This window comes from Drosophila busckii, chromosome 3L, assembly GCF_011750605.1.
Source record: "Drosophila busckii strain San Diego stock center, stock number 13000-0081.31 chromosome 3L, ASM1175060v1, whole genome shotgun sequence".
NCBI lineage: Eukaryota > Metazoa > Arthropoda > Insecta > Diptera > Drosophilidae > Drosophila > Drosophila busckii.
In genome coordinates, this window is record NC_046606.1 from 1,985,430 (window position 1) to 2,004,404 (window position 18,975).

The 18,975-nt window shown below is 42.0% G+C and overlaps 1 protein-coding gene across 1 annotated transcript; it reads left to right on the forward strand.

Annotated features, from left to right (window-relative positions):
* The first annotated feature begins 5,427 nt into the window (after window positions 1–5,427).
* On the forward strand, window positions 5,428–18,939 carry LOC108598446 (dual specificity protein phosphatase Mpk3). Its single transcript, XM_017985084.2, has 5 exons — window positions 5,428–6,194; window positions 17,410–17,527; window positions 17,581–17,785; window positions 17,846–17,981; window positions 18,050–18,939. Exons 1-5 carry the CDS (start codon window positions 5,750–5,752, stop codon window positions 18,508–18,510), a joined length of 1,365 nt encoding a protein of 454 aa, XP_017840573.1. The 5' UTR covers window positions 5,428–5,749; the 3' UTR covers window positions 18,511–18,939.
* The last annotated feature ends 36 nt before the right edge of the window (window positions 18,940–18,975 follow it).

Here is an 18,975-nt window from a genome sequence, read left to right on the forward strand (position 1 = left end):
CAGGCAGTGTATATGTTTGTTTGTATGTATAGCAATACACACCCATGTAGCTGTATATATAAACATGGTGCCGCTGTGGCAGTTAAAAAGGGAAATGGATGCCTGGCCGCCCACGTTGGCATATTTGCTGGCTGATTGGAATGCGTAAAATGTTTCGCCCAGCTGCCGTCGACGTTGAGGCTCTTGCTGTCTTGTACACTCACTCACACACACACACACACACACGCACAGATACATGCTTAGGCAGCGGGTGGCGTGTTGGGGGCGTTTGCACGTGTATGTGTGTGTGTGTGTGTGGAAATGAATGGCAATGGCTTGCTGGAAACGAAAACGTCGCTGTCGCTGCCGCTGCTGCTGCTGCTGTAGCCGTCGCTGTCTCAATGCTGTTGCCTGGGCCTGGCTCTTTGCGTGGGCGTTCAATCCGCTGCGCGTTATCAAAAATAAAGTGAATACAAACTTTTTGGCTATATACACACACACGCACACACATACATATACTATTTATATACGTGCATGTATATGCTGTAGCTGTGTTGTTTGTATATAACGCATTTTTGGCCAGGCCAACTGTTACTGTTGCGTGGGACGCACATTTTGCCTTCTGTAGCAAATTACAATATCCAAGTGGCTGTTTGGGCCGTTGATGACGGCGCACTTTTATGTGAGTGACGCCCACGAAACACACACACACACACACGCACACGCACACTAATGTGCGAGAGCTGCACACGCTCCACATTTGATTTACAAATTACTTGGGTCAACATAATTAACGGCCAGCCCAAATGCAAGCAGCAGCAGCCAGCGGAAGTGCCAACCAACAGCCAATTCACAATTAAAAATCAAGCAAAGAGTTGACATTTTGGTTTATTGATTCAATTGGCAGCAATTGCCCAACTTAGTATATAGCACATAGCTTTAAGCATTTGTATCAATTACAGGCACCCAGGAACAACAGCTCACACTCATCCACTCCACATCCACATCCAACAGTCATTCACAATATGCGCTCAATTCTCGCAATTAATTTGCCTCTGGCTTGACCCCAGAGTTCAAATACAGCTGCATTAACCTTCGTTAGCCCCCAACATGGTTTAATTGAGAAAAAAAAAAAAATGCTGCTGTTCAATGCTGAGCATTCAATGAAAAGTGCCCCCAAACTGAAGCCCCAAACAGCTGCTAACACTACAAAAAGCACAAAGTGGCAAAAGGCCGCCAGTTAGGAATTGATTTTGATTCCAACAGCTATAAAAATATAAAGCTAACAATTAATTGTTGCAGCTTAAAGCACATAACTAATATTAAGCTGTTACTCATACGCACTGTGTGCATAACAAAGTTTGATTCGAGTGTAACTTTTTTGTTTTTCAATCAAAAACTAAGCTGCCACTTAAGCTAGTCCTCAGGTAGCATTGCAAGTGTCTCGCCGTGTATTTAATTAAATTTATGTTATGCGCTCAAAGCGTTTTACAGCAGCAGCAGCAGCAGCAGCAGCAGCAGCGCAGCAGCAACTTGTCTTGTTCTCAGTGACGTCAAAGGGATTTTTGTGTTATTTTTGGGGCGTAGGTGTCACGAAGGCATAACACGTGTAGCTGCTGGTTGCTTGGCCAACTCACAGGCTGACTGAATGGCTGAATGATTTGCAAGCTGCGTCAGTAGCTCGCCCACTCGACATCGGTGTTAACAAGAAACAATAGACACAATAACGTGCAACACAAGCGTACAACGAACGTGTATGAAAAAGAGTTTGTAGAGCACACAGAAAACTGTTTTGTTTTCAATCAATCGACAGCTGTGAAGCTGTCCGCTGTGACGTCACCCAGAACTGCCTGCAAATTGGTCAAAAGCGTAGATCGAGCACAGCTGGGGCGCCCACCAGCATCCGCTCGCTCGCTCGTTTGGCATGAATCAGACGCGCGATACCCGTGGGCAGAGGCCGGCTACACTCTGGCCTGGTATGCTGCGGATCAGACCGGAAGTAAGCAAGTCCCGCCCCACCCCGCTGCCTATGGCGTGTCTTTCAATAAATTCTTAATGCTCGCTGCGTTGCTTTAGGTCAGTAACGTTCTATATACGATAAATGTGAACTGCCTATTAGATAGTGTTTTAATCTTTTACACAGAACTTGTTTAAAGTGTATTAAGTACTTAGCAGCCAGCCCAAAGCCGTAGCCATATCTAAAGCCTGCACAATTCCAATGAACTACAATGAAATGGAAATTTTTAGGTATTTTTCAATGCCATTGCTATGATTTGGATATTTGGCTAAAAATATGATTATTATTCTGCTGAATTTGTTGCTCATTAAAGTAACAGTCTATATATATATAAAATATATATATACGCTAATTAGCTATTAAATTGCATGAGTGTCTTTTAATTAAAAGCTGCGCAAGTCGTCGCAGCAGCGCTTTGTTCATATACTTTCTTTTTAAATTGATTAATTATTAAGTTATTGGGAATTTCTAGTGCCAACGATAAAAGTAAAAGCCTCAAGTAGGAAACAAATACTTAAGTCAAAATTATCTTGCTACATCTACAAGCGCGTATTTCTATATTTATTTGATTGATTGTTTTCCTTAGCTTATAAACAATGATATTGCTAGTGGTAATTGCGTTAGCATATAGATTAAATCCTACGCATTCACTGCTCTATCTAGCTAGCAGTCAAAGTACAGGTATTTCTTGCAGGTGAGTCAGGGCAACACCACGAATTAGTCAGCAAAGAGACAAATGTCTACGCATATGAAATCACACATAGAGTTTCCTAGAATTTTGGATTGGGGCCTGTGCTTTGTCTTAACAAGTAAATTAGGCAATTGTTTTTTTTTTTTTTGGCGCGCCTATGGACGCACCTCCTTGACCTTGTGTGTAGCGCTCCTTTGAGTGTGTGTGTGTGTAGGCTGCACTTTGATGTTGCTAGGTCGCGTAATTTTCACCGCAGGCTTTACCTAATTTTCAATTTTCTCAAAGGACGCCTGCACAACTTGGTCCTGGCCCACGCCTTTTTGCCTGGCTGTGTATTTTCAGCTATCCTCTGGGTTACTCCAAAGTGTGGAAAGCGCCAGTGCGTGGGCTGCGCATAGATTTTTGCTAAATTGAGCGAGAGCTGTGCAGTGTGAGAGCTGGGGGAAGCGCCTTGGGGCTGTCTTTGGTTCGCCTTTGCGTGGGATTTTCATTCATGAAAATTTTGCTGTTTCGAGTTGCACTTTCGCAGCTGTCGTCGGCGCCGACGTCGCTGTCGCACATGTTTGTATGTATGTATGTATGTGTAAGCCTGGGAATCAAGTTCACATTGGCGCTCACTCGGGGCTCCCACTTTACTGTTAGTTGGCCAAGCGCCTGCGCAGTAATGCACAGTTTTTTTTTTTTTTGATTTGGGGGTCGGTCTGCCGCTTGGGGCAGCTTTTGGAGAAATTTTTGCACGCGCATAGGCATATCCTTGAAATATTTCTACTTGTTGTTGTGCTCGTTCTTCGTTGTTGTTGGCTGCTGTTTGCAAATATCAGGGTCACGGTTATAAATTTAAACACTCGCTTGGTCTCCAAAAACGACCCTGCTGTCGTGCTTATATACTTATGTATGTATGTATATGTGTGTGTATGCGTGCGTGTGTGTGTGTGTAAGCTTTCAACTTCATTGATGAGTTGGGTGAAATGCTTACCACAATTATTCCTTCTCACCACACCCCATTTTGCTTGAAGGCTGAAGCCAACCTCGCTTAACATTCGCCTAGTTGAGCTTACAGTGTACATGTTCACTAATTTCTCCACTACTCCAACATCTCCCTCTCCCACACCTACTAAGCTGCTCCAATGGATTCACATTCATAAGAAATACACATGCACACACACACACACACACACAGCAAATATCAATGAACTTTTAAGCAAGCCGCTGAGCGTGTGTATTGGTGAGAGCGTATTAATAAGCCAACTAAATTAGCAAATGGTCATCGTAAAATTAATAACAATGCAAATTATTACTCATATGTTAAAGCAAAATTAACGTCTGCATAACAACATACATATTTAAAATAAGTAATACGCCTTTTTTAAATTCATCCATTTGCTGTTGAACAGGTTTAACAGCTGCCTAACATGCTTGTGGCGGTCGGTAACAGCAACATAGTCAGTGCTGCCATGTTAGCGCTATTTTAGCTAGGCCCAGCCAGTCCACTAATGTTTGAATTTGCTTACAACCAGCAAATTTGGTATTGTTTTTATTTGCATCTGTATTATTTTCCTCACAGTAATTTGGATTTTTATAGCTCTATAAGTACAATACATAATTTATATACAAGCATATTACAATTTGTGGAAACTCCTATTTACGTTGTAGAAATTAAACAATCTGTATGGCAAAATACTTTTGAATTTTCTATGGATTACTTTTATACATAACTGACTTGATCTATATAGCTTTGAAAGCTTACAGATAGAGCTAACTACCATAAATAATTTGGAAATTTTACTTTGAGAAATAAAACAAAGCAAATGTTGTATGCCAAAATAATATTTATTTTATTTTCAGCGTTTTTTTTAATTTTAGCTATTTGCCAAGCTTAGCGGTTTTCTGGCCAGCACGGCATGCACTTAACAGCGCTGTTAGCAGAAATATCTTTATCTAAAAAATTCTTCACGCTTAACATTACTGTTAATTTTGCTGTTGAACGGACAGGTTGTGTCGGTTTTTAGTGCGGGTGTTTTCAAAATTATAAACAATAAGAAACGGCGAACGCGCGGCAGCAACAAATATAACAACAATATAGCAAAACATTTTATAAATATTAACGCATCGCAGCGGCTTGTAAAAAATCGGTAAATCGGTAATTGAATAAAAAAAAACTCCGTTCGCAGCAGCAGTGATCTATTATTGCTGTTAACTGAATAATTTATGAAAAGTAATCTTGTTAACTTGAACTAAGCCACACAGTGAGCGTGAGCGTGTTAAAGCTTATAACGTTTAAGTGCAGCGATTTATAAAATTAAACAACATTTATGCTTATAAATTGAGTTTAAGGCTCAGCTCAGCTCATTGTGTTACATCTGTAATAGCGATACATACATTTGTACATACACATGCCAACAAACACACACACACATACACATACTGAAGCATAGCATGCACATACAGCATACAAATACATACATACGGCAGTGATTTGGCGGGCGCTGGTGTGCGTGTGTGAATGTGAATGTGAGCCTACAACAAAACAAGAAACCAAGAAACGAAGAAGAATTGGAGTGTGAAACATAAACACGAAAGAAAAACACAGTGCGTAGTCAAATAAAACGTAACTATTGCCAAAAAATAAACAACAATTTCAATTTAAAGCAAATGCCAATAAACAAATGCAGTAATAGACCGAGCGAAAAGTTTGTTTTAAATAATTTTCCATACTAAAAAAGAAAAACACAACACAGCCCACAACACAAATATTGTTGCTTTTTTAGCTGTGTGCGCGCGTACGTGTGTGTGTGTGTTCGTGTGTGCGTGTGAATGAGAAGCACAACACAAAAAGGAAAGCAGAAGCACTCGTCGCAGCAGAAATACACAAAATAAAAGAAAAAAAATGTGCGCCAGCCAAAGGCAACAACAACAGCAGCAGCAGATGATGTAAACTTATTGCTGTAAGCAGAGCGGCTTTAATAGAAACTAAAACTTCAAAAAAAACAAAAAATAAAAACCAAAAACTTTAATTTTGAGAGTGAGAGTGAGAGTGAGAGTGTGCAGAAAGCTTTTTCAAAATGCCGGAAACGGAGTACGAGTGTTGCAACAAAGAGTGGCTGCAATCGAAGCTTAGAGCCAGCTACGATGCCGAGGAGCTGATCATACTCGATTGTCGTGGCTCCCATGAGTATAGCGAATCGCATATACGCAGTGCCGTTAACTTTAGCATACCCAGCATAATGCTGCGACGTCTGGCTGCGGGTAAAATTGATTTGGCCAGCACGATCAAATCGCCGGAGCTGAAGGAGCGCATTGAGAAATGCTACAGTCTCAGTTTGTTTATACTCTACAATGATGTGGGCGTGCTGCAGGAGCAGCAGCCAGAGCAGCAGCAGCAGCAGCAGCAGCAGCAACAGGACATGGCCATGGCTATGTTTGGCAATGGCAATGACGCTATTAATGCCATTAGTGTACTGCATCGTCGTCTCAAGCAGGATGGCTGCCGTGTAGTTTCGCTGCAAGGTAAGTTTGTTTTATTTTATTGTCGCAACTCTACGATTTGCCCTCGCCTGCATATGCGGTTATTATTATTAATAGTCCCCAGTGCAAAAATAAATGTGTAATTATGTTTATAATCAAGCCTAAGAGGCTATAGCCTGGCCACGGCTATAAATACGCACTCACATGTCTCAGTCGACGCTGACGTTGACGTCGCAGCAGCTGTAGCAGCAGCAGCAGCGTCTAACGTAAGGTGTTGCCTTGTATGTGTTTGTGACGCTGATAAGCGTTAGCCGGCTCTATGAATAGACAAGACAGACAGACAGACAGACACATCTAGCGTTATAGACAGACAAACAAAGAGATCTGCTATATATGCATATATAAAGTAATCTCTGTAAAGAACTTAGAGCAGCAGGAACACTTTTGCGACGTCCCATAATTCATTTGACGCTTTGAACTTGTTTGGGTTGCAAAATGTATTTTTAAATGTTTGCCAATTGATAAGCAGGCAAAGTTTGCTAAATATGATGAAATATTAAAATGTAAATCAAAAATAATGTGCAAGAGATTAGCGTTGAATTAATTACTGAACTCAAATGCAATTGATTTGATTTCATTTCTTTCTTTCTTCAAGTGTAGGTTGCTATATCTATTTTGAAGGAATAATATAATTATTATCTACGACTGCCACAGAGCTGCTGTCTGTCCCTTTCGCTGGCTTCTCCATATATTTATTTATTTTTATCACTTCAATTTCCGTTCGCTTACAAGCGTAGCAAATACCCCGTTGCCCCCCAACATGCTTTCCGCTTTGGCTGCTGTCACGACCGAGCCCGCCCCCTACCCACCACCCCCACCCCACCAGCAGCTAAAGCAGGCTTGACATACGCACGTTTCATTTCGTTGTGTTAATATCCAGCAAATTGACAATAGAACGTCAACAACTGGACCGGGTCTATCGCCCGTTCTACTGCCCCCCACTGTTCTTTGCTTTTGTGTGTGTGTGTTTGCTCAACTCATCTGCATTTTTTTTTTAATTTTACAAATTAACGTAACATAAGCTTGCCACGAAAATCAGTGACGTCAGTGCCTTGTGGCAACAACTGTTAACTGTTAATTTTGAAGCTACCTGTAGTCCAAGCAGCATACACAGGTAATTAGTTAAGGCTCACACAAAGGGACAGACGAAATAATTTTATGACTGGAAATTCCCTGCTGTGTGTGTAGAGCGAGATAGCAATAGACTTAGCCTGCTGGACATACATATGTATGGATATATGTTTTCTTTTATATTTTTTGCGTGAAATTTCTGGCACCTTGTGTAAGTCATAAAAAGGATTCTGGACTCAAGTGGTACGCTCGTTCGGCTATTGTTGCAAATCGGTTTTTCTTAATGATGTCCGAAACGTAAATCGGCCTGGTCTGGTCCACTTGAATGGCGGTCATAAAAGGTGCAGGCAAAAGAGAGAGAGAGAGAGAGAGAGCGACTGACTGGCATTCATTCTTATGAATCGCTCGCTTGCCTTACATTTCATTTTGTTTTTTTGTATTTTAGGTGTTTTTATTTTTACTTTTTTTTTTTTTTGTAGTACCTAAAGTATTTACTGTTGTTTCGAGATAAGCGAACGCATTCCCGTATCCCGTTTTGCTTTTCATATTCCCCATACTATTTCCAAATTCGCCCCCATACCTTGCCCTGCTGCCAGAGCTGCCACTTGGCCCAGTTTAGTGCTTTATATGTGGGGAACGACTTATCTTATCGGCTGACTGGGCTGTGCTGTGCTGAGTTGAGTGAATGCCTAGCGTCGCGCAATCCGTTCCATTCTTTTATTATTATTACATATATATGATTATTTATTTGCTTTCGCAAAATGCTAATGGCAAATAAATAATGCCCAGCCAAGCAACCAACGCACAATTCAATAAAGTTTAAGTTGGCACACAATTCATTTTGTTGCAATTAGCGACAATTGTTTGCAACATTTTCTGCCAATTAGCCTTGAAACTCAATCAAGTCAGCCAATTATAACTGGTTGCTATCCTTTTTGCTGCAGGACAATTGGGGTGGCAGCAGCATAATTCTATTAAGCTTGCCACATGCACAAAGCGCAGTTGCTGCAAGCTGCTGCGAAATTCGTTTTAATTAAATGCCACTTTGTATGCATTTCTCAGAATTAAAACAATTAAGAAAGAGGGCAAGTGCCATAGTTACAAAGAGACAGAGAGAGAGAGAGAGAGAGAGCGAGAGAGAGTGTGTGTGTGTGGGAGGGGCAGTTCGCGTTCGCTTGTATGTGTGGGAGAGTTAAGTCGCATAAACTAAGCATTTCCGTTGCACAAAATATTTAATTGAATTAGTTTTAGCAAAGTTTCAAACCCAGCAGCAAAGCCATACCTACAACATGATCAACTCGTCGCTCTCTTGCGCTCTTGCGCGCTCTCTCTTGCTCTTTGGTCTGCTGGCCCTAGCAAAGTCAACGAACGCTGCGTTGCGGTCGACGCTGACTGCGCGGCGTCGCCACTTTTATTGGGGAGTTGGAAGTTGTGAGTTAAAATTATAGACAGAGCCCCCGATGTCGAAGAACTTGTCTGGCAGATATTCTTGCTGTATGTTTTTTTTATTATTTTCATTTTACGCTCTTCTGCTTGTTGTTGTTATTTTATAGCGAGGCGGATACAAAGCTGCAGCACTGTTCAATGAGGTGTCGTCCGCTCTGCCTTGGAACGATGTCTGGCGGCATCGTTCGACCCTTTTATAGAAATTGAACTCTCGGGCAACTGTGGCGGCGTCGGTGGCGGCGGCGACGGCGGCTGCTGCGCATGCGCAAGCAGCACAAACTGGCGACGCCGTCGTCACCATAAAAAACAACTTTGTGGTATGCATTTCCACGCGTCTTTTGCTGCAACGTTGTCTAGCTGCAGCTCTCTATGTATGTGTATGTGTGTGTGTGTGTGTGTGTTCATCCCATGGCATTTTCCCAACTAGCTGCGCTTTATTTTTCTTTCTCCTCTACATATTTGTCGACTTGCGATGAGAGTTGTTTGCCTCATTTGCGCGCTGCCTGCAACCAACTTGCTTTAATTTTGTTTTTGGGCCTAAACAATTTTCACAAGTTTTCAACGCTTTCCACACACACACACACACACAACACGTGGCACAGCTACAAATGCAGCTAAAGTTTCTACGCTAGCGACTGAAGCTGTGTCCAAGGCCGCGCCGCGCCGCTTGCCTCATTACAATTTGATGATAATTCATCAGCCAGCAGTACAAGCGACCCCCTGCCCCCCTCTGCCCCTCTGTGTCTGCCACTGCTTGCTTAACATGCAACTGCAACTGGTCTGCCTTCACCGAAAAAATCTCAAAGCTGCCAGCGTAGCAGACGCTGAGGTTTTTTATATTTTTGGCTTGCAAGTTGTTGGCCAAATTTGTTGCGCACAGTGGTGCGCGCACAGTGTGTCCAACCCACTGTTTGTAGCTTTAAATTTTTCGACACCAACTGCCCACATGGCCAAATGGACGTGGCACAGACAAACAGCAAACGGCTACGTTGGCGTCTCATAAAGCAATCACACACACACACACACACGCTTATGGTTGTTTAATTTCATTGAGGGAGACACACACACCGGCAAAGCATTTGACCACGTTTTGGAGCCCGGCTCTCGGCTTGTGGGTTATACCCACAGCCTACGGCTCTCGCATTTGACAAGAGACAAACATTTTTCGTAGACGTTACGGATTTGGGTCAAAGTGTGTGTGGGTTTTAATTAACGGCGAGGCGACCCACACAGCCCCAGCGCAGCCAGCACCTGTTAAAGCAGAGGTTGTAACTCAGCGAGCGAGCGAGACAGCACGATGTGCATAACTAAATATTTGCAATAATTGTTGGCAACAGTGGGAGTCGCGAATTCAAACTTCCGGTCATAGGCAGGCGCGGGCGGCGGGTTTGCATACCTCAGCGTCGCTCACATGACTTCAGCGGAAGTTTCAGCTGTGAGTCAAAGATTCAACATAAATACAAGAGCGTCAGCGCTCTGCTCTCTCCTCTCTCTCTCTCCACTCTGCTTCGCCTACATTGTGCGCACACTTTAAGCAAGTTGTCTGCCTTGGCGGGGGAGCTGAACGCGCAAATTGTTGTATTCTTGGAATTAGCAGCAGAAATAGCAACAACAACAAACAGAGCGACAAAGCAACAAAAAAATAAAGGAAGAGACGCAGGCAGACAACGCGATTGAAATGCTGCTGCTGCTGCTGCTTCTTGTTTTCTTTTGCTTTTAAGGGGGCGCATCAAAAATGAAATGGAGCCAAAACCGTTGCGCCGACGTCGCTGTCGACGCTAGCGTTGCGCTCGCATGCATAAATCTACAGTAATAGCAACAACAACAACGCATTTCATCAAAGTGCAAATTAGCAGGCGGATGCCCAAACGAGACGCAAACTGCAGTCAGCGTAAATACAAACGATGCTCACTGTTCACTTGCGTATGTGTGTGTGTGTGTGTGTGTGTTTGGTTCGTGTCTGCGCTTAAGTCATGCATTACTTTTTCCATGCGTAAGTAATGTGAGATTTTAGTTTAGTTAGCGCTGAACTTTGACATACACTTTTACTGTCTCTCTCTCTCTCTCTCTCTCTCTCTCTTTCTATTACTCGCACGCCTGCTGTGCTGATTTTCATAGCAGGCAGCTTTAAATTGCGCTTACTTTAGTTTGACTAAGTAAATTAAACAATAAATTGCAAAATTCATTTGTATTGCATAAACTGAAAGCAGCTGGCCCATGGCGTCCTTGCAGATATCCTTTACTGCTGCTGCACATTCGTTTTACAATTCATGCGCTCATCTTTTCAGCATGCAATATTTATAAATGCCAGTGGACAAGAGCTCACTCCACTCCCCAGCAACTTGTTGTTGTTGTCTTGGGGCTTTTGCCATTTCATTCCCAAATGAAATTCTGAGCACGTTGCTCAATGGCGTCGCATTCTGAGTAACTGCTGCTTAAGCAGAAGTTCAGCAGGAGTGGGCTACTGTATGTGGAACGGAGCTGGGATTGTTATTTGTTATTCTTGCCCTTTGTTAAGGCGATTGGCTGGTCAAGCTTTAGCGACTGCCCAATGCGCTGCCTGCCACACGTTGCATGTGGCAAGCATAGAGCATTTGGTAGTCGTTGCTGTTGCATGCAACATAAGCTGCTTCGATTTTTATGCAGCGCGTGGAGCTCGCTTTGCAACGGAAGTGGCCGAGAGTCCGCACAGAAAATCAATAAATCTGAAATAAAATGCGACTTTAACTTTCTGGCTCGCTCTCTCTCTCTCTCTTTCTCTGGCTTGTTGGTGGGTGTTGCAGCACTTGTTGCATGCTACTAAGTTGAAAGCTAACTGTAATTAGTAAGCGAGCGCAACAGGAAACTCTCTGCACATTAAACTTGACCCCAATTTGGCATGAAAAGCTGCCCGAAAACCCCCAAACCAGGCACAAAAGTAACAGATACATTTACATAGATACATTGCTACACAGCTGCAGATACAAAGCGAATTTTCAATTAGCTGCAAAGCCCCAGCCTGGCAGCGATGTTGCCAAACTTCACTGCCTACATATAATTGCGTTTTTGCTCTCGACAAAATTATACTACATAATTAATTAATAATATGCGGTAGCTTTTTCACCCTCAAACGCTCCCAAAAGCAGCGTAGCTAAGCTTTGTACGCTATTTTTAGCTCAGGACCTCTCCAGCCCAAGCTAACTGCTGATTTTGGCATGGGTCTTGCTTTCTCGTCGCTGCGCGTCTCGTCTCGTCTCTTTTTGGTTTGGCCCCAAAAATAGAGTACAGGGGTCGCTTCACTTTGCTTATTTACATTTTGATTGATTGGCTTAGGCAGTTTGACATTTTGCCAAGACAGCAGCCCTGTGTGCCTCACTTCAGCCCCGGAAGCAATGAAATTCGTTGCGTTTGCTTTAAATGAACTTTTGCGTACCGCTTAACACACATTAAGTCAATCATTAGTCTTAAGCGTCTCTGCGGACCTGTTTATGGCCAAAAAATAGTTATACAGGTTTTTATTTATTTATTTGTTGGTTAATTGTTGAGCAGCTGCCAAATGTTTAAAAATAGCTTAAAGGGAAATTCAAATGAAGGCAAGCAAACAGATTGACCCACTCGTTGGTTTTACTCGCTATTGTTAAAGCAAGTAACGTTGCTTTGTAAATTGAAAATAGCTTGAAGGGAAATTCTGATTGACAAGCTGTGCTGAGGCACATTCGTTATACTTACTCGCTAAAGTTAAAGCACATAACTTTCTTAAATTGGAAATTGCTTAAAGGGAAATTTAGTTACTTTTACTCACTATAGTTAAACACGTGTGTAGCAAACAATTATGATCAAAGCTTAAAAGTAACTTTGTTTATTAAAAAGTTGGACACAGAGGAATTCCAAGTCTCGTTACTTTTACTCGCTATAGCTAAAAGCATGCCCAAACCTACTTTGTTTATTTGTAGGTTGATGATAGTAGGGAAATTCAAATGAAGACAGATTGAAAAGCTTTGCTCAGGTCTACTCGTTACTTTTACTCGCTATGGTTGCAAAGTCTTTGCAGCACACATTTTTTTACTGCGGACTGATTAACTAGCTAAAATGCGGAAGCCGCGCTGCAATAACAAAACACACACATACACACAGAGAGAAATGATGTCGTGCGTCCGCTCTATTGCTATCTCGCTCTAGCTGTTACGCTTTAGCTTTGCAAATTGCATCAAATTGACTGAAAATGTGGCAACGACGAATTCAATTGAATGCATGAATGGAATGAAAATGGCATGAAAGACTCTCTCGCGTTGACTTGCGGGTCATGAATGTTATTTTATTTCATTTCATTTCATTTGGAGTACAGTTCATTTGTTATTTGTTTTTACTTTGCTTCTCATTTTCAATGCAAATTCATTGTGTGTGTGTGTGTGTGTGTGTGTTGGCTGAACAAATAGTTGCGTGTTCAAAGCTTCACCTCTGGAACGCGCGCTGTCTCGCTCACACACACACTAATACATTTAAACATTTTGTATGCATAGTTTTCTTTCATGCCATGTGGCGCAATTCATTCATAAAAAGCAATTGGCGTTTTGGGTGCCGCCGCCGCCGCCGACTTTGAAGTAGAAAACAAAACTCTTTCTTTCATTTTTTTATTCGCAACACAAACACACACAAACACACATGCATATATAAAGTGCAGCCAGGCAGCGCAGTCAGCAGCATTCAAAGCTGTTTGCCGGTTCTAGTTCTATGCTCTGAGCTCAGCTCTCAAACTCAAAACGCAGCGCGCTGCGCTCGCTCTCTTTGCTTCGCTCTTGCTCTTCTTCAACATAATATATGTGTGTATGTATTTGTGCGCGGGCGTTGGTTTATTTAGAATTCTTTTTTCTTTTCTGTTACTTTGTTGTTGTTGCTGCCCATACACAATTCCAAGCTAACGTTCATTTTTGGTTTTATGACTGTAGGTGTTTTTTTTCGGAGGCTGTGTGTGTGTGTGTGTGCTTGTTCTTCTTGTTATTGTTATTGTTGCTGGCGTGGGCAGCAGCTGCTGCTGCTGCTGCTGCTGCTGTAACTGCGACGCCGTTACGTCAAGTGCTGCAAGCTTCATGGCACAGTGGGACAAGTTGTGCAATTTCAACAAGTTTTGTGTTTGCGGCCATGCAATTAAGCAGCTAATTTAATGCCTAATATTTGCATATATATGAGCTAACACAGTCTGCAGCACAGGTGCAAATGCATAGAAATAAATCACTAAAAAATAGCGGAAATTCCAAACTATACCTAAAAAATTTCAAAATGTTAGATACAACTTTATAAAGTCACTAAAAAATACACAAATTGTTTTAATTTTGATAGCTTCATACATTAATTGAATCATAGCAATAAAAAAAGTACCCGAATTAATCTTTTGACTATGCAAACCCAATAATTCTTAAAAATTACATTAGTTTTGCTTTATTTGAAACTGCAAATGATTTAATCATTTCATTTCAAGCTTTTATTGATAACAAAAAATACTAAGAAATATTTTTCGCTTTAACTAGAAATTTCCGATTTTTACAATAGCAGCAGCGATGAGTACTATAAATATGCATATATATAACGCCTTATGTATACATAACTGAACTGTTGGTGTATATAGTACGGCTGGCTGGCATGTTTCATGAATGAAAAGACAGACAGCAGCAACCACAGCGATGTTGCTGCCGCTGCTGCTGCTGATGACGAAGGCGACGACAACATTTGCCTGCAGTTCAATGCTATTTGTCAATGAGTCAGTTCAGTGATACAAGCGTCAAGGGGGCTGAGGCGCTGCTGCTAGCTGTTTGCTTAAGAAAACAAACTCACACACATGTATTACGAAAAATAAAGCATGCATGCGTATTGGTAAATAAAAAAATAATAAAGCAAGCAAGTCAGTTCGACATGGCCCCATTTTGTTTACAAACGCCCCAAATTTTCCAGTAATGCCTGCGCTTATTTTGGTAGCTCCAACAGCTAGAGAAAAATTTGTGTGCAGACGGGAAAAATGTATAAATGGGTGCCACTTCCGGTTTGCAAGTTGTGGCAAACATTAAATGCAAGCAACGCTGCATATTAATTTCCTGGCCAAAAAGGATGCCCGCGTTGACATTTAAAGTTGACGCGCTTGCTTGATTGATTATAACATTGATTGATTGATGTGCCGCCGCCGCCGAACGAGCCACTGTTGCGTATACGCAACGCCTGCCGCTTAGGCTTTGCTGTAATTACGACGCCTTGTTTGACCTTTTGCAAAGTTGTGCTGCAAGTTTGTGTGGTCTAGTGTGATCAATTTAAGTTTTTGAAAAGTGTAATTAGCTTTTTAGTTTTAAAGGTCGTGCTTATCACACAACGCCCACAAGCCCCATTCATGCTATATAATATATATGTATATAGCAAACTGCTGCTGTTAACGTTTATCAAGCTGCCGCTTGTACCTGTTTCTATCAGCATCAGCACACCTTATAAAGCATACATATACACATATATAACAGACAGACTGTGTGTGTGTGTGTGTGTGTTTTTTATTGTCGCTCATTCTCTGTATTGTTTCATTGATGAGTTCACACACAATGACGAACGAGTGTGGAAACGACCTTCAAAACGTGAAAAATTGTAAACTTGAAATACACACACAAAACAAAAAATGACTAAAATAATAACATTAACAATTTGTAAGCGCTGAGCGAGCGAGCTGAACAGCGAAACTAAAATACGCATACATATTGTCTACTTATTGTCATTTGTCTATTTTCAATTTCAAAACCGGATTTCTAAGCCAATGCTTACAACTCCAACGCCACAGCAAATCCGCAGCCACCTGGTTGTCTGCTCCAAGCTCCAAGCTCCACGCATAAGCGAGACACCCACCAGTTTCTCAGTTTGCCACACACTCAAAACTTCAGCCAGCGCCCACATTTACACACACACATACATACATACATTTATTTATTTGTATGTATGCGTGTGTGTGCTTGTCATGCTAAGCACAAAATTTTGATTATTTATTTATTATGGCAATAACAACAAAAGGCGAAATAACATTATAAATAATACATGCAAGTTTTTACAACTGACAAAATAACAAGTCGGCGGCTGTGCAAGCGAGATAGCTATAGGTCGCTTCCATTCATTGTTTTGCGCTTTATTATATTTTATTATTTGTTTGTTTATAATATTTATTTTACTTTTATTGCATGTCTGTGTATTTGTTTGCTTGCTTATCTAGCGCTGTTTGTATGTGTGTGAGAGTAAGCAAAGCTAATAACAGAAGTCTGTTAACTGGCAGGCAGCAAACAAAAGTAACAGCAGCAGCAGCATAACATAACAGCGGCTATGCAATTGCATTAAGAGCAACAGCACGTTAACAGCAGCATGCTGTTTGCTTAACAGAGGCAATAACAGTATTAACAGCGCTAGCAGCTTGCACATTAACAGCTGCTTAACAGCGGCTTGTCATTGCATTTACTGCATTAACAGCAGCAGCTGCTGCAGCTATGTTAACTGCTTAACAGCAGCATGTAACCCACTTAACATAAACTTTAAATAGCAGCTGCTATCATTTCTCAACTCAAGTCAATTATACCCTTTTAAACATTTTGTTTATAGCCCATAAAAACGTGAGGCAAAGTAACTTTTAGCTTACTCGAGATAAGTATAGAAAATAGATACACACACACACCCAAGACTATTCATTCACATTTGCTCAGTTGCTTGGGCGCTGTCTTTTGCCAGCGGATATGACGTAGGCTCAAAGCTGTTGCCGCATAAACAGTTAGAAAGACTTTGGCTCTCTCTCTCTCTCTCGCATTTGTTTGCTGTACTTTGTATTGGCACACACTTGTAACTATATTAGCCCCTTGGGTTAATTAATTTTTCTCGCTCCTCATCCCATGCAAATGACGCACAACACACACGCTGCACTTTAAACAGCGTGCGCCCATTTGGCTTTAAGTGGAGCGTCCATCCGCCGCTGAAGCGCAGCAGCGGGCACGTACTCATGCCCAGGCCTGCTACCGACTCCCATTGAGCTTAAACCGGAAGCGTAGCACGCGCAAAATATGCCAAACAAAAGCTAAAGAAATACAATCAACAATTGAAAATCAAATAAATTTTCTATTTATACAACAGCAACAACAACAAATTTCTATTGTCAGCACATACAATGAATGCGTAGCATAATTTATGTGCCAAGCACATAGATATTTTAATGAGTTTTAGATTATTTAATGGTCAGAACGTAAAGTACGAATTTTTGCAGTTGCAAGCGAATTATGTTGCGCATACGCGCTGTTAGCCCTTGATTTTGCTGCTCGATTTAAATGCGAAATCGCATTTATTATGCGCCAAGTAGGAAATTGTAAGCTTCCGTTTTGTGTTATGACAATTCGCAGTCACAGCAGTCCACATCATCAACAAAATTGAGTGAGAGCGCGCTTAGGTAAATTTAGAAACAGCCCATAATGTTGAGTCATGATTTTCCAGCGAGAATTTCTTATATGGCAGCCACTTCCGCTACTAATTGAAGTGGGAACGCTTTTCTTTTTATGAATGAAGCAGCTACGCACGCTTCAGCAAGCGTTGTGGGCGTGGCTGAGCGGTGTTCTCTTACGCGGCTACACTTGGCGAAGCATAACATAAAAAAAAGAGTTGACTTGAGTTACTTTATATTAAATAACAAACTTTTCTTGCTTTGCAGATGGTTTTTCCAGTTTTCGTCAAGCATTTCCGGAATGGTGCGAAGATGATAATCAAGCACACACTAAAGAAATGGAATCTAGTCGCAATGCACAGGCCGATCAGCTTATGGGTCTAAGGTAAGTTTATATAGCTCAAACCTATAAATGAATTAATTAATTATGTTTGGCAGATCGCTGCGCATCTCTACGCCACATTCCGATTCGGCTTGCAGCAGCTCCGCCGAGTCCTCGGACTGTGAGAGCACCACACATCATCATCATCATCATCATCATCATAGTTTCAATGAGGCGCCCGTGGAGATTATACCGCATCTATTCCTAGGCAATGCCACGCACAGCTGCGACTCGAATGCTTTGCAAAAATACAATATTAAGGTAAGTTATACACACAATAAACAATTCAATTGTTGCTTACATATTTTTCTATGTCCTCAGTACGTTTTGAATGTCACACCAGATTTGCCAAATGAGTTTGAAAACTTGGGCATTATCAAGTATCTGCAAATACCCATTACCGATCACTATTCCCAGGATCTGGCCATGCATTTTCCAGCTGCCATACACTTTATAGGTAAGCGCCACAAGACAGACACAAAGCTAAGCACTCATATTTTTAACGCTTTTGTCTTTCTTCTGTAGAGGAAGCGCGCTCTGCAAATTCGGCAGTGCTGGTCCACTGCCTGGCGGGCGTTTCACGCTCCGTGACGGTGACGCTCGCCTATTTGATGCACACGCGTGCGCTCAGCCTGAACGACGCTTTCATGCTGGTGCGCTCCCGCAAACCGGATGTGTCGCCCAACTTCCACTTTATGCAGCAGCTACAGTCCTTTGAGTCCCAGCTGCGGCTTAGTCCCTGCGCTGGCCAGGCCATGGACGAAAGCGGCAGCGACGCCGGCTGCTCATCGGCCAATCAAAGTTTGGTTGCCGCTCGCTGCGGTCGCGGCTCTAAATTCTCTTGCAATTGCATTGCCGCCGATTGCAAGTGCATGCAAACTGGCGGATTTATTGCTGCGCATTTGGCCAAGGCAACGGGCGTCTCACCCGATTCGGGCATTGAATTCGACCGCTGGACACCATCCTCGGATACGGGGCTTAAATGAGATCAGCTTGTGGGTAAGAGTTTCGTGCTGCCGCCCAGTCTATGTCAGGATCTAACAACAGCCTGCAGCAGTGGCTCTCCGCCGCCCAATGGCTCCGACAATATATCGCCGGCAAGCACCACCAGCAGCTCCACCTCCACTACGACCACAGCCGAGGCAGTCTCTGTGGTTGAGGTGGTCTTGGCCAATGCTGTCGAAGCCATGGCCGAGGAGACGCAGCTCTAAACTCTTATGCCCAAGTTTGGAACTCACACACACACACACACACATATATAAATATATATAAAACATAATATTAAACTACTTATACATATAAATTGTAGTTAATTTGTTAAGTCTAACACAGAAATGAGAAAAATTGTTTAAATGATTTGTAAACGCAGCAAATTTTAACCTTATTCACACACAATTGCGCATAAATATGCATAAATTTATTTATATAAATTTACATGTTTGTAATTAAAC

Bases quoted from the DNA above. Each gene is read 5' to 3' on its own strand.
- LOC108598446 (XM_017985084.2), top strand. From the start codon at position 5,750: ATGCCGGAAACGGAGTACGAGTGTTGCAACAAAGAGTGGCTGCAATCG. The intron at 17,528-17,580 runs GTAAGTTTATAT...TATGTTTGGCAG, and splicing joins GATCAGCTTATGGGTCTAAG to ATCGCTGCGCATCTCTACGC. The intron at 17,786-17,845 runs GTAAGTTATACA...CTATGTCCTCAG, and splicing joins TGCAAAAATACAATATTAAG to TACGTTTTGAATGTCACACC.